At 29.9% G+C, this 15865-nt stretch overlaps 3 protein-coding genes and 1 long non-coding RNA gene across 7 annotated transcripts in view; 2 read left to right on the forward strand and 2 right to left on the reverse strand.

Annotated features, from left to right (window-relative positions):
• Positions 1–7466, reverse strand: part of LOC105153452 (uncharacterized) — a 63998-nt gene extending 56532 nt beyond the window's left edge. For 2 of the 3 annotated variants that reach the window (XR_015546239.1, XR_015546237.1), the window contains exons 1-4: positions 7326–7466; positions 4818–4944; positions 4318–4714; positions 3490–3730 (exon numbers count right to left, since the gene is read on the reverse strand). This is a non-coding gene — a long non-coding RNA (uncharacterized LOC105153452). Of the gene's footprint in view, positions 1–2698; positions 2790–3489; positions 3731–4317; positions 4715–4817; positions 4945–7325 lie in introns of those variants that run through there. The other variant, XR_015546238.1, reaches the window with a different exon arrangement.
• Positions 4975–8033, forward strand: LOC105153505 (odorant receptor 49b). Its single transcript, XM_011068403.2, has 6 exons — positions 4975–5306; positions 5895–6147; positions 6305–6408; positions 6848–7174; positions 7357–7629; positions 7704–8033. The coding sequence occupies exons 1-6, from the start codon at positions 5100–5102 to the stop codon at positions 7755–7757; spliced, it is 1218 nt and encodes a 405-aa protein (XP_011066705.2). The 5' UTR covers positions 4975–5099; the 3' UTR covers positions 7758–8033.
• Positions 8034–8391: 358 nt separating this feature from the next.
• On the forward strand, positions 8392–13110 carry LOC147908604 (odorant receptor Or2-like). Of its 2 annotated transcripts, none has more exons than XM_087409832.1 (6): positions 8392–8665; positions 9512–9764; positions 9880–9980; positions 10273–10602; positions 10967–11242; positions 11826–13110. In XM_087409832.1, exons 1-6 carry the CDS (start codon positions 8474–8476, stop codon positions 11904–11906), a joined length of 1233 nt encoding a protein of 410 aa, XP_087265958.1. In that variant the 5' UTR covers positions 8392–8473; the 3' UTR covers positions 11907–13110. The 2 variants fall into 2 exon arrangements, with proteins under 2 accessions (XP_087265958.1, XP_087265957.1); XM_087409831.1 differs by having other exon boundaries at positions 8432–8665; positions 11844–13110.
• Positions 13111–13156: 46 nt separating this feature from the next.
• Positions 13157–15625, reverse strand: LOC147908605 (glutathione S-transferase 1-1-like). The gene is made up of 6 exons (XM_087409834.1): positions 15521–15625; positions 14856–15004; positions 14395–14453; positions 14062–14203; positions 13793–13957; positions 13157–13439 (listed from the first exon to the last, which is right to left on the reverse strand). The coding sequence occupies exons 2-6, from the start codon at positions 14994–14996 to the stop codon at positions 13293–13295; spliced, it is 654 nt and encodes a 217-aa protein (XP_087265960.1). The 5' UTR covers positions 14997–15004; positions 15521–15625; the 3' UTR covers positions 13157–13292.
• Positions 15626–15865: the final 240 nt, after the last annotated feature.

Here is a 15865-nt window from a genome sequence, read left to right on the forward strand (position 1 = left end):
GATCTTTGTCGCACGCACGGAGTATCTTCTATACGCACATATTTTAATAGATTTTTTGTAACTTTTAGAAAAAAAGCTTTTGTTTATAAAGCAATTAACAAACGTAAATTCGTTGGAAGAATTATCTCCCTTCAGCGTGCGATTATTTTTTAGAAATGCATTGCATAATTGTCTATGATAAATTGTTTATTAAGAGATAATGAACATTTTAATTATATATATATAGCGAGATAAGAACTACGTTGGTCGCATTTGTAAATTAGATGCATGCAAGAAGATGTTGTAACAAATAAATGTAAAAAAGTTTATAATAGAGCTATGTAAAGTAAATTTTTGAAATCCTGGTACGTTTGAATATTTGAATATTTAGATATTACTGCAATCCGATTTTGAGATGCGAATAATTCTATTTCAGATAGAAGACGAATAGTCGAATAATTCGAGTACTTCAAATATCATGCATATTTTCAGACGGTTGAATTGTTGCCATGTTTGTACTGGTACCGTCATTTTGCAGTATATATATTTCCATATTTATTATATATTTCCATATTTGTGATATTTTTGACCAATTCTACATAGACTATCTGTATATATTTAAATAGATGCAGATTATCTTGATATTCAGATACTTGAAATATTCAGCTATTTTTTATCGGAAATCTCATGTTGAAGTTTCACCGAATTATCCGAATAACTGCAGAATTACTCGAACATCTACAACTCACTCCTACTCATGCTTAAGTTCTGTCACTTACGAGATGCAATAAAAAAGTTTCCGGACTAACGCTGTAAAAAAATAATTAATTCTATTTTCTCCCTTCAAAGTAATTCCTTTCAAAGTAATCTTCTTAGACAGCAATTCTTAACTGGTGATGTGAAAAAAAGTAAAGAAAGTTTAATACAATTAATAATCTCTCAGTTTTTTTACTTTCTTTAGATTTTTTTTTTTAGTTTTTTCAGAACATATAATGTTAATCATTATAAAGATTATAATGATTAACATTATCCGCGTTTCGCGGGTTTTCTCCATGTCCTGATAGTATCAGGATGCTTCTCGTCTTGATGAAGTGGACTGCAAAGTTCACGAAACGTTGACAAGAATGAATCTGGACACGGAGAAAACCTGCGATACACATAATCTTTATATAGAAAGCATCCGTGGAAGCCTCAAGAATGTTAATCATTTTTATTGATCATCTAAGAAATTTAATAATATAAAAAATAGGAAAGAAATATTGTCGTATTAAAATTAATGCTTTTGATTATTTAAAAATTTATGAACAAGAACTAGAAGACAAAATTTAAATTCTTTGGAAAATCTCTCAAATACCTTCTTAGGTAAGAATTAAGTAAGCGATCAGTCTAAGAATTAATTTTGTACCTCGTATGATTGACATCAAAATGGTTGAGACAGTTTTTTTTAGTGATCTTTGAAACATTTTCGATACTTAAGAGACGCTGTTTCATCCATTTTGGATTTTGACATTGAAACCGGTATTTATAGTCAAATCTTATATTTAAGATCGTCTTAAGTACAGTCTTAAGATGTCATGAACCAATTAGAGAGCCACATTAGTGACTTAAGACATTACTTAAGACAGTCTTAAAATAAAAACCGACTATGAATATTGATACATAATAAACCATAATAATATGTGTTCGAGAAATTCATGATCATGCCTTAATCGCGACAATTGAACCAGTCCTGTTGTTAATAATGCTTTTTCTCTTATAAGGATTTAATATTAATTTAAAAATAACACGTTTTACACACATATACAACGTATACTGTTGGCATCTGCCAAGGATTTTATCAAACGTAACGTAGATTAGATTACAAGATACTGCGAATTTATATCATAATAACGTATCGCGTTTATCGCATATTTCTACTTAGCGTTGGTCCTTGACATACAATTATTTTATTTGGTTATTCTTTCGATTATAATTCAGAAACGTAAATCACGTATTTAAAAGAGTCATGTTGATGAGTATTTCAAAAATAATAATTTAATAGTTAATTTTATTAACATAATTATCCAGGATATTGATATAAATATTTTCTATATTCGATTGATAATAAAATAGGTACTTTTCAAACGATATTTTTCTACAAAAATATTACTTCAATAATAGAAGAAGATACATTTTTGTTGGAACATTTTATTAAAAAAGTATACTTTTTTTATCATAGAATCTCTTATATAATATATTGCCGATATTGTGAATCATTTATGAGATATTTCAAGATGAGTTGAAGATACCGTCTAAAATTAATTCTCAGAGGCAGCAGGAAAATTGCGTAGAGTATCTGAAGCCAACGCTTAAAGGTTAATCTATCGTTGTGAGCCTTTTTTCTGATAGCGCGTAAGATGAGGGAAGACGATAACATGAACTAACATTTCTCTCGATAGACATAAGCATTCTGTTATACAATTTTTTATAATCGTTTGCGAGACACTCCCTGTTATATTCTTAGGTAATCTCGTATCTAAGCAGGACACGGAATACGAATAATTAAGCGTTTAATTAATAGAACGTATTTACGGTTATTGGTATATTATTAGTGTCAGTTGCGTGTGAAGTGGCTAAGTGTGTTTAATGACGTTGGCAGAGCCTTGATACATACAAGTGAGATTTTCACGGAGAGATATTGGAAATGCACATTTGTAGCTGCAAAATAATGTTTTTGTATATTTGAAATACCTTCTTTTTGTAGCGAAAAGTACTACAATAATGCGAAAGAGACGTTATTTACGTATTCATCATAAACTATAAATTATTATCTGCAAAAGAGAGGAGGAGGAGTAGATTGTCGGAGTACTTGTCAAATAACATTACATCTAGATTTTTATTAATTAACGTGAAACATCAGTTTCAATCACTTTTCTTTGTAATATGTAGAGAAGTTTAAGTGTCTTTTCCAGTAATTAAAATAATTGAATTTATTTTAAGTGGAATTTAGTGGAAGATTTTTTTGTACTAACTTTATAATTAAGTCTCACACGCGCGCGCGCGCACACACACACACACACATACACACACACACACACACACACACACAAAATAGAATATCGCTTTTGAAAACTTGCATAAGTGTCATGGTCAAATTGATACTTTCGTTGCACGCGTTACCGAATAAATAAAGATCAAAAATACTAGCGATTTGAATTGAGCTCACGCTTTATGAGACGGCTATAATATAAAATCTTCTACATAACATCTCGAACGATATACCATCTTCTTTCCTTTCCGTTATTTTATTTTATTGACGGTTACGCGTTATATGGATAAGCGCAACGTTATCTGTATAACAATGAAATAATAGAAACATACTAGAAGGTAAGATGACGATTGCAGATGAAGTGTCGATAAGTGTTTAGCATCCTATCAGAATATGTATGTAACGTACCAACAAAAAAATGTTATCGATGTCGATGACCTTCATCCATAACTTATTGATAAAAAAATAACGAAAATACTTACGATTAAGACGAATACGTAAATACCACGAAAGATAGTCTTCGTTTGTGTATGTTTTGAATATATGTATATGTATATACATATATAGATGAATGTAAAACAACTGGCGATTCGGTGTTACCGCTTGTCAGCCGAGACGCCACTCTCTGTCCACTGTTCAAATTAGCAATAAATTTTAATTTTCCTAACTTTGCTGTCATTTTATAGGAGATGTCGTGGTAACGTCGAATCGTATCCCAGGTAGCTAAAAATGTATCGAGTTGCGAGTATAAGTACACTTATTTTCTCAGAAAAAAAACACATTAAAATATTAAATATTATATTATATATATATAATAAAATATCTCCATTGTGTATATGCTTTTATATAATTCTCCTAATTCCTATTAAAATTATTATTTATGCGAGTTATTAACTGAAGAGAAAGACAGGCAAGCAATTTTTTAATTAATATGAATTATAGGAAATTAATCTGCATAAAATTATAAAATTTCATGAAAATATAATATATAAATAAATTATTAATTTATATGATAAATTTTATATTCATATCTCTTTAATTTTAATTTAATATACAGATAATCGGATGACAACGTGCTAATAAAAATGTCAAATTTTTTCTACAGAATAGTATTCAATTAATTTTATTTTGTTCACTTATTACAATCTAATAGATATCTAGTTTTAGCAATATTCCGATTATTAACCTATAAGTTACAAACATCTAAATTTTCTACGTTTTAACTGAAATTTATTGTAAAATGTGAAATCAAGTTTAAAATTTGCTTAAACGTGTAAATCAATTTTCTTTAACAAGTTTCTGTTTCCTACCTGGAGTTGCTGAAAACTGCAAAGCTAGCCGATGCTGCTTTAAAGAGATTTACAGATATCTTGCATTTCTCCTTTCAACTTTTTTATTAGTAGTATAAATACAAATCTCCAGCGATAATTATAATTTTAATTTTTACACCAATAAAATTTTTATTAAAGTTCAAGTAAAATGCACTTGTTGTTTAAAAAAACTTATCATACGACTATTATTCGAATTGTCACATATTAACATGTGAAAATTTAAAACACCCACGAGATACGATATCTAGCAACTACAATCAACGACTGATATCTTTTGCCTCTGCAAGAAGCATTCTGTTATCGCATGATTTTTTTGCTACATTTCCAATCCCTATTTCTTCAGAAAATTCTCTTTAGAATCTTGTGAATGTAACACCTGTAGGAAAGATTGAAGAGTATATATGCAGTAACGTGTATCTTTTTATATTTCTTTATGCCACTCGCGAGCGCAAAGACGGTTTTAATCTAAATATACTTACGAATAGAGTTCGTCGACAGCGCGAATACATTAACATTGCATGTTCCTCTTCACGAGAAAGGAGGAGGGTATGTACTCCGTAATAATGCAGTCCTTCTATTCCGTGATACCACTAGCATGATAATAGGCTGGAATAATAGAAGGGGAAATAACTCGATCAAAGATTATGCCACGATTGCTATAGTATACGTCTGTTATTACGTATCTTTCAGATGTATTATTGTAGTGTGCGATACCACGAATCTCGTTAATACGGCATAACTGCCGAAGTAGCAGTCGGTGCATGATGATGATGAAGAATGTGAAGAAGAATAAGTTTCTATCGATACGATTAGTGAGGTTTCTCATGAGGGTTACCGGTTTCTGGCCTGCCGAGTCAAAAACTGAGAAACGATTGTTGAATGGAGTTTTGAGTTATACAATATGTATAAGTAGTATATCTTTGTGGTTAGAAGCAACCGAACTATATCTAGGTAAAGGTGATTTTTATGTAAGTATCAAAATTTATATCTAATAATACAAATAAGAAAATGATAAAATTGACCAACGGCTAATATCACTGGATTAATAATATTTACTTAATAATATTTACTTATGCACAATAGTAGTCAAAATTTAAAATTGGAAAGTAATACTTTACTTGTATTACCGTTACTTTACTTTTTTTGTAATAAAAACGTATCGTATCGGGAGCGTTATTTTTTATTTTGTAATAGTAACGTAAGTTACATTTTTTCAATAATGTAAACAAATTTAACAGTTAACTTTTACCGCTATTTTTTAATGTAATCCATTATATATTTTTTTAAGATCATCTTTTAACTCATTAAGGAGATCCTTTTCTACTTTAAATCTTGTCTATTTTATTTCTACAGTAATTTTTATTGATATTAAGGTTTTTATATTATATATTATTTATATATTTATATATATATTTTTATATATTTATTTATATATATATTTTTAATTATATATATATTTTTTATAGAATTAATGTAAAATTATTTTCTTATTTTTCAGTAGTATAATTTATATAAAAAGTAAGAACTCAGTAACAAAAATTGTATTGATATTTTAGGCTCTTACGTACACTGCTTGCAGTTCTATGCCAGTAGTCATAATAATGCTGAAGATAATTTTCTTCCTTCGTTATCGAAAAGAACTGTTGAATATGTTAAAATATACACAGAATAATTTTTGGTACCCTCAATATGATGAGTATGGTAGCGAAATTTTGGAAAAGATTAATAAAAAGGGATTAATATTAATGTGCACGTTTACATTCTTCGTTCAAGGAACTGTTTGCACCTATATCCTGACTCCTATACTCGGTATCCTGAATCTAAATTTACATCGCCTACTTACAATTAGTAGAGAATAGAACACGAACGCGATAAAAAGTCTTAGTTCAGGTACTAAGCACTTTTGTTCGTAAACTGATGCGCAAACAAGGATATCATATTTCTCTTTTACGTTACATTTTTATAGAAAATATAGGGAAAAACGAAAGCGACAGAATTCTTCCTTTTAATGTCTGGATTGGAATTTCAACAACCGTTTCGCCTATCTTTGAAATAATGTTTACTATCGAGGTAATACAGTATGATCCTTCAAAATTGTGTTGCAATAGAAACATTCAATTCTGTATTAATTTTTTATAAAGCTGCGACAAATGTTAAGACTTTATTGTGATATTAATTAAGTTTTTGAAGAATTAATAATATTAATAGTTATGTCAGCAATTGCATTTGATGTAGCATTTCGTTGCCGACATTTTGCTGAAGTATAAAATTTTATTTAGACACAGATCTGAAAATAATTTTGTTGGACTAAAAAATTATATGCAGGACATTTAAACTAATTATTAGAATATCAAAACTTTTATCAACGTTGCTCATGCTTGAAATTTGAGATTTTTAAGTAATTATTTTGATTGTTCTCAGATCTGTATCGAGCTAAATTTTTTAATACTTTAGCCAAATTATATTTTCCGTGCGTAAATATTTTCTTTTAGAGTGTATGATTTTATAGATTTCAGCACTCATTCACTGTGGCATATGCTTCTGTTGTTTCGATAATCTTTTGGGTCTATTAAATTTACACACTGCTGGCCAGTTCAAAATTTTACAACACCGATTGAAAAGTATCCTCATGAGAGTCGAACGGACCGATACCGTAAAGTTACTTATCGAGAAACAGAAACAGAAAGTATACGAAAAGCTCAGAGAATGTGTCATATTGCATCACGAATTGATATGGTACAGCGAAAAAATGGAACAAATTTTCATGTACTCGACTCTTTGCCAGCTGTTGGTGTCCGGCATCATGCTTTGCGTTGCGGGTTTTCAAGTGTTTTTGGTAAGTACCTACGTGTAGTTGTAATGAATGAGAGAGAAAAGACAAGATGTATATACATATCGGAACCCTTTATTCATAAAACGACGTTAGATAAGTAAAGGTAATGTAAGAGAGAGAGATAAACGTAATATAGCTTATCCGTGTTACTTACTGACTTTCTCTACGTGTCTTTATTGGAAAAGGCTCGAGGTACTTTGATCAGACGACTGATATTCATCGCTCATACAAATGGTTGCTTTGTCCAACTGTTCGTGGTCACACTGACGGCGACTGATTTAATGAATGAGAGTCGTGCTGTCGGAGATGCGGCGTACAACGCCAATTGGCAGGTTCTATCCCACGAGGAGAACAGGGGAGTCAGAACAGCTGTTCTGATGATTATGATACGATCAGCACATGCTTGTTCCATATCCGCTGGCGGTTTCTTCCCGGTGTCTCTCGAGACGTTTATGGCGGTAAATCTGGTGTAAAATATACAATTACAAGCAAACACTTTCCTTAATACAACAATATTTCTTTCTTTCTTCAGGTATTGAGCACAGCGGCGTCCTATTTTACATTGCTTCGCAAATTCGTGGAATGAGCGCTCGAATTTAAAGTTATATAAGGAATAAATTGAGGCAAAAGCTTAGAAGTATTTAGAACATAAGAATATTTAGTTTTTGACTAACTGAGAAATTTCCGACGTTGCGTGTAATCTTAGATATTGAAAAATACAATGTTTATACAATATTTGAAATGTATCTATGTAACTGTAATATTCTATAGAATGTCAAGGATAAAAAATTACTCAATTTTATTTTTAATGACGTTTTCTAAAAACTAATGTAAATAAAATCAATCTTTCTTCTGATAGAAATACCTCGCAGAAATATTTTTTTCCTTCGTGTAAAATTGTTCGAAAAAGAAATGTGCGCAAATAAAACTTTGGTTATTATGCGATATAATTAATAAGCTAAAGCTCGTTTGTAAATACTACATTACCTCTAACAATACCGTACGTAGCCGTCCAATTTATGATAAAGTTTGATAGCTCGCAGTCGGGATACTACTGACGCATGACGGAAGCGGCGGAGAGAAAGGGCTACGGCATTGTCCACCGAAGATCGAACTTAATACATGTACTATCAACTGATTGCCTTCAGCAAAGGAGACGCGTACGATTACAGCCTGTCACTAGGTAAGTGCGCGCCAATTTTCCTGCTTGTTAGCATAATGGGCTTCCACTTATATCGAAATGGCACGGCTATTCGGATGCACTTAAGACCGTAGCGGCGTAAGAAAATCACGAGGTTCGGTATGACACGAAGTAAGGAGTACCGATCGGTGAATATTACACGGCTCTTTATGAAAGTAGTCGGACTCTGGTATGTCGAGACACCGAAAGAAAGATTGCTCTTGCGTGTTGTGTTCGGCTATACTGTTTGGGCGATCGTTTTCGCCATTCTCGTCGAGGGCGTTGATCTGTATCACTGCATAGGTGACTTTTACGTGAGTGACGCAGCGATTGCTTTCGCAGTTCTATCTTGACGGACGTAGAAACAGCACGTTCTTGAATTTATTTTGATATTTAAAGTATTACTTTAATTTTTACTGTGTATTATTTTCAGTTGTTAAATTAAATTATTAAACGTATAAACTAATTAACATTCCCAGTTTTGAAAAAAGTAGTATAGACGAGTATAGTAGATAGTAGTTAATAGTAGAGAGTATATGTGTATTTTATTTTTATATATTTTTTAAAAATATTTTTCTTCTATTTCGGTGAATTGAAATTGTTATAATTGGAAAAGTATAATTAGAGAGTTTTTGATGCTGTACGTGTATTTGTGAAAGTATGTATGTAAAAAGTGTATCTTACCTCAAATGAAAATTTTACGTAACAGTTTTTAATTGACATAATTGCATGTCAAAGAGATTGTAAGATATCATGTTTTGTTTTTTATAATTTTATTCTATCTTAAAAAATGTTTTTTATGCTAAAACTAATATGATATTATAGTAATATTTAATGTTATATATGAGAATATTTATAGCATAAAAACTATCATGTGCGAAATACTTCTTAAACAAATAAACAGAAAACCAATATCATTAATATTATTATTTCCGCAAAATTTTTATTTTTAATACTTACAGCTTTTTAATATCAAATCTCTCTTTTTTACAATTTCATTAATGTAATTAATTAATTATGTCCTTAATAACGTGCCTGTTATAACATTAGCGAAATTATTTTTATTATCTGTTTATTTATGAATTTGCATTCTCACAGCAGCAGAATGTTCATATGAGGGACAAGATTTATTTAATTCTTGGTACTTTTATTACTCATAGGCTGTCACATCCAACTTGTGTGCAACGTTGCTCTTGATAATGATACTATTGAAGCTAGGTAGTTTTATGTTCTATCGTGACATGATAATGGGCTTGATTCATTTTGCTGAGAAGAATTTTTGGGGTGTCACTTATGACGAAGCTAGCGCGCAAATTTTAAAAGGATACGACAAACTAGGGATGACTATGATCTACACTTTTACATTTATGGTTTACATCGCGACTTTTAATTACATCTTCGCACCTTTCTTTGGTATAATTTACTTTTCCGCTTACACTGTACTGACGAATTGTAATGCTACTTTTCAAACTGCTACGTGAAACGACGCTGTACAGCGCGTCAAATATTTCTTTGCTGTTTGTAATAGAGCCTCAAGAAAAGAACGAAACGGAGAAAGTTTTACCTTTCAAACTGTGGATCGACTTTCCGTATCACTCACCGTACTACGAAATTACTTACACTATACAGGTAATGAAACAATGTATGAAATGATGAATTTTACTCAATTCATGTTAATAACAATTTTATTGATACAATTAATAATTAATTAAATGTTTTTTTATTCATTTTCAACAAAGAACATTTTTTTTGTTAGAATAAATTACTTAATTATATAAAAGTATTATTTTAAATTAATAATTGTTAAAGTCGAAGATTGCAATACATATGTTAACCTCTCTACTACTTTTATTGTTTCAAATTAACATTTTTAATTTTTCATATAAAAATTTAATTTGCATTATTTTGGTTACGTTTGTAGTCACTTTCGACGATGCATTCGGGTATCTGTACTTTTTGCTTTGATAATTTTGTAAGTACGTTCAACATTCACGCAGCCGCGCAGCTGAAAATCTTGGCTCATAAAGTGGAAGTCATTGCCGAACATTGTATCGGAGATACGATGGACCAGAAACGTCCGTTGGAAACGGATGTTGCAGTTCTGGCGTTCAAAAAATTGCGAGACTGTGTAAAGCAGCACCTCACGCTCATATGTTACGTGCGTAACATGCAACGCGTGTTCGCCATTATATTGCTCGGACAGTTGCTGCTTTCCAGTGTAGTCATCTGCTTCGGTGGATTTCAGTTCCTCGTGAGCTTTGGAATTTTATCGCCTCCTTATTTCACGTTCCGCTGTGCTTACTCGCCAGTTAACTCTATTATATTTCCACTGCAGCGTTTTCTCAAAGTGAAAAGCAATTAGATCTGATAAATTCAATTCTGCGTTTAAATGATATTGAATTCTTCAACTCTCTTATATTTATTTCCAACGTTTATAATTTGTAAACATAAGTATTAGTCTACTGCGAAATTAAAAATTTTAGAAAAAATTCTGAAAATATTTATGATCATAAAAAATATTAAATTAAAAAAAATAATTGTAAACTTCATAAATACTAAAAAGATTAACATTATCTCGTTTTCTAAAATTTTCAGTCTGACATTTTTGTTTGCAGGCGACGGATGTGATTATCAGAAAGTGTATTTTTGCCTTTCATTTCGTGGGCGGTCTTATCCAGTTGCTTATTTATACATGGACGTGTAATGATATAATTGTGCAAAGCACAGCTATCTCTGATGCCGTTTATAATTCTAAGTGGTATCTTTTACCCGATAATGATCTAGGAAGGGCAGTGAAGAGAGGGTTAATTACGATTATGATTAGAGCACGTCGGCCATGCATATTAACCGCTGGAAATTTTGCAGTTATGTCCTTGGACACTTTTATGGGGGTAAATATGACGCAACAAATGGCTCTTTAAAATTTTCCCAAAGAAATTTATTTATTGTAAGTTGTAAAAAGCACCGCTGTATCGGAGTCAGTTATTTCTTTGCAATGCTATACACTCGCACTTTACATTTTTGCGTAGTTGTAAAATATGTCGATAAGAAAATATATCTCACACTCTGGCACTTTTCTTATTTAAAGTTTTAGCTTAATCTTTACGTTAATCCTTATCCATATGACACTTTAAATTCAAAAGTTTTTTAGTTCTTAAAATAGTCCATCAAACGCTGTTAGATTCCTACTCTTCCGGTAATTTTATGGATTAATGTGCTAGAGAGAGAATAAAATTTAAATTTAAAATATTTAAATATAAGAATTATTCCACTATTATTCGATAGTCAGATTACTTAGATACCCATGTAGGAAAAACTATAAGATAAATTGTAAATAATATATAGTAAAAGAATATTTTTTATATTTTTCTATTTTTGACTAAAACAATTATCTTTACATGATTAATTTATCCTACTTGATTTTATGCATTTCTAAATAATTATGCTTACTAAATAATTATAACAATATAATAGTATTTATACTTGCAACAGATATTGAGTACAGCGATGTCGTATTTTACGTTATTACGACAAATGAGTGAAGATGATGTATAGTTATAAAATATAGTCTTATAGGAGAGATTCCTAGTATTGAAGTTGGAAAAATTCATCTTAATATCTCATAATTCATTTTAATATCTCATAAAATTTCATATTTGATTTTTAATGAGATATATGCTTAATAAAATTCCAATTCAAGGCAGCGAACATTTTACATCGCTAGAATCTTTTCTGTCGGTAAGTGTGCAATTATATTGAATATCTTTATGATGATAATATTTACTATTTATGAAAATAAAGGTATTTTTATAAAAAATAGAAGGCTATTTTTATTTTAACTTTTGTGTAAAGTATATAATTTTTAAAGTAATAGTTCTTCTACTATGAATTGTTATACTTACCTTTCATGTAAATATACAATATATATAACAAATAAAAATTAATAATTATTAAAACAATGTTGAATTTGATATTCTAAGGATCAAATTAATTTATATCAATATTGTATCAAAATTTACTGAGAAAAATATATAAACAATTAAATAGAACAACAAGATATTGCAGGTAGAAACGGGTTCCAATATTCCATACTAAGCTTTGTATAATCTTCAGAAGATCATTACCCGACGTACGATATAATGAGATAATATGTTGAATGTGAATTTTAAAAGAGAGAATTATCTAGGCAACATGCAATATCTAGAAGATATCTTTAAAATGCTTTTTAGATATTTTTTGATCCCAATGTACATCCTAAAAAACATCTTCATGATGTCTTTATGACGTCTTTTAGATATGTAGTCTGTAAAATTTTAGTATAGTCGCATAAAAATCGCGTTGCCATCAGTCGGCATGTTACTCATCTTTGATGTTTTACGTTTTCAACGTACGAAAACAATAAGAAATTGTAGGAATTACATATAGTACAATTTAAAACTATATAATCAAAAGATATCATGTTTTCAAATTAATATGACACTATTTATGTTATAGTAGATAACAACTTATTATTTTTATTTTATGCTATATTTATCAGCGTTATTTTTATTTGTTCGTATTCTTACTTTCGTTCTTTTAATTTAATATATTTTCTTTTTAATTAGAAAACTTATATCGTAGTTTCAAGTTTATCGATTTATTTATGTGTTAAAGATTAAGTATTAATAACTGAGTAACTCTTTTTAATGTTTTCCATTAAGAATTCAGATTTTTAATTCTATTATCTTTAATTTTTAATTCTCGTTAATACTATATATATATATATATATATATATATATATATATATATCTCAAAATTAGCACTCTTTTAATCTGTTTAACAATCATAATTTATTTATACAAAGTCAAAGTCTATAATACATAATAATTCTAGAAGAAAAAATACTGTAAAAATAATACAGTATCAATGTATTGTACAGCTATTCAATCTATGCGACGAAATTACGTCTTTTTTTTATAGTGTTCGACGAGGTCTGCGAATGCCTTCATACCAACGCTTTCGAGATCACTGTAATTAGGAATTTCAGCTTGGATCTTAATAAACCATCTCAGAATGTTGCTATATTTACTCAAGTCATAGTCCACAAGCTGTAAAAAAAAAATATTAAATTGCTAATTTAATATTATTTTGTTGTAATAACTTTCTTGCGAAGCTATATCTTTGTTAAAATTTATGTTTTTAATTTTGTTTGTCATATCAAAATACTTGTTTATATATAGCGAAGTGTTATAAACTTAGAATAAAGTTTTACTTAAATTATAATAGTATTAAAAAAAATAATAATAATAAATTATAAATAATAAAACTAATATTTAATTTAGAAACAAGAGATGCTTTTTTATGTCTAAATCTATAGACGTGTTTTTTCCCTACGCTATTTTATCGATTTAATAAATGTTTTAATGAATAAGTAGTGTTGTATAAAACTATATTTTCCTACCGGAAAATTAGAAACGGAGACGACCAAGGTAATATCAGCGAGAGTTAGAGTTTTTCCTGCTACATAATTTTCCCCTTCCAGGAATTTATCCAAGAGAGACAAGGCTTCGTGCAGTTTATCATATTTTGCTTGCTCCGGAGTGATGCCGGTGAAAATTATTGGATACTGCGATTAATGTATGTACATACATTATATACGTGTATCATTTCTATTAATCTTAGATATTAAATATGATTTATGAAGTATTATACGTTCCAAGAATAACTTACGTAATAATCAGCGAACGATCGATATAGAGTTCCCATATCGAAGTAAAGTTTTTGGTCCACCATAGCTCGTTTTTTCGGATCATTTGGGTACAGAGAATCGTTCTTGCCGTATTGATTAACTAGATAAGTCATAATTGCGCGGCTGCAAAGCGATGCAAGCGCGTAAATAATTTATTATAATAATAAATGACTATTGATTTTACTAAAGAATTTAAAGAAAAATATATGACAAAGACAGTTAGATACAAAAATATATTTATTTTATATGTGTGTAAAAATTAGACTTGTGGACATTCACTAAATTTTAATATAAAAAGATTAAAAGATAAACACCTTTCACACAAATATAAGCCATCATCGTCCAATGTAGGTACTGTATGTTGTGGGTTCATCTATTATATAAATATATATATATATATATATATATATATATTATAAAAATATGTAACAAAATAACAATTAGAGTGCGTTCGCCTCTGTACATAAATCTATACGAAACTATCTAATCCGTATCTTTCCATATCTCCTCCTTCTTAATCCTTTTTTTTTTTAAATAAATTCTCGGAGTTTTTGTTGCATGTTCTACAACTTTATAGAGTGAAAACTCACTCTAAAGAGTGAAATCTCATTCGTAAAAATTGAAAATTGAGCCAAGTTTTAAAAAGTGTGGTTTAATTTTCATTCTTTAGAATGAGAATCCATTCCAAAAAATTTAAAGAGTAACAACATAAAAATAATTTAATTTAAGAATTCATATTGTATTTATATTAAAAAAAAATTTTATTATAAGTCACCTTAATAAATTCGGATTTTAGGTGTTCGCCGGCAGAGAGATCCACATTTTTCACATTTAAATCAACTCCTACAGCTGCCGCTGTTAAGAGAACGGCCCGACATGGCGGACTTCCGGTAAGTTGGTAAAGATCGATGGGCATCTTGAAATCTGCGAAGACGATATGCACGATATGCTATTAATGAAGTGGCGATAATACGCGCCACATGTGTTTTTGTATTTAAAAGAGTAATTAATTATGCGAGTATGACTGAAAAACAGAAAGAAACGAAGAAGAGTAATCAAAATATCAGACACAATCAGGCAACATTGTCTCAAATAAATCTAATTTACGGCACATAATTTGCGTTAATTAATTAGTCAAAAGAAAACTTGTCAATTATAGGCCACAAGTTATAACGAAAAGTGGACCGTGGCTTCACAAATTTAATTATGCACTAGGCAGATATGGAAAATGATTCAGTAAGTTTCTAAGTTCATAAATTATCGCGTAATGAAGTACGATTCATACACTCGTCGAATTCCAAAAATTATAAAAGTCAATATCGCACATTAAGAATCACAATTCGCAATCGTTCAAGTATAGTCTTATCACTTCAGCGGTTTTGGTGAATTATTTATGGCAGGTAAAGAGAGATGGAAATGAAAAATCACATCGAACCGAACCTGCAGATTGTCTGGAGATGCGTAGCGAGATTATGACAGACTGTCTAATCAACTTGTTTGTCGGAGCTATATAAATAGTTCGCGAAGTGTCTGTGTAACAAGGAATAGTTCTGTATTGCACACATGCAAGAGTGAGATTAATTATCATTGAGAATTCTCCATACTTACTAGTAGTCTTGTTTGTTTCAAACAAGCTATTTTATTATGAGTTACTACTACGCTTCCTCTTGCATCAGAAAACAATAAACAACAGTTTTGTATTGCGTGTGATTCAATGTCAGTCGACGATATAAGCTGACATTGAATATCGTGAATGCATGAAAAGTTGTTTTCTCTTACATATAA

Source organism: Acromyrmex echinatior, chromosome 9, assembly GCF_024713525.1.
Source record: "Acromyrmex echinatior isolate Ae372 chromosome 9, ASM2471352v2, whole genome shotgun sequence".
NCBI lineage: Eukaryota > Metazoa > Arthropoda > Insecta > Hymenoptera > Formicidae > Acromyrmex > Acromyrmex echinatior.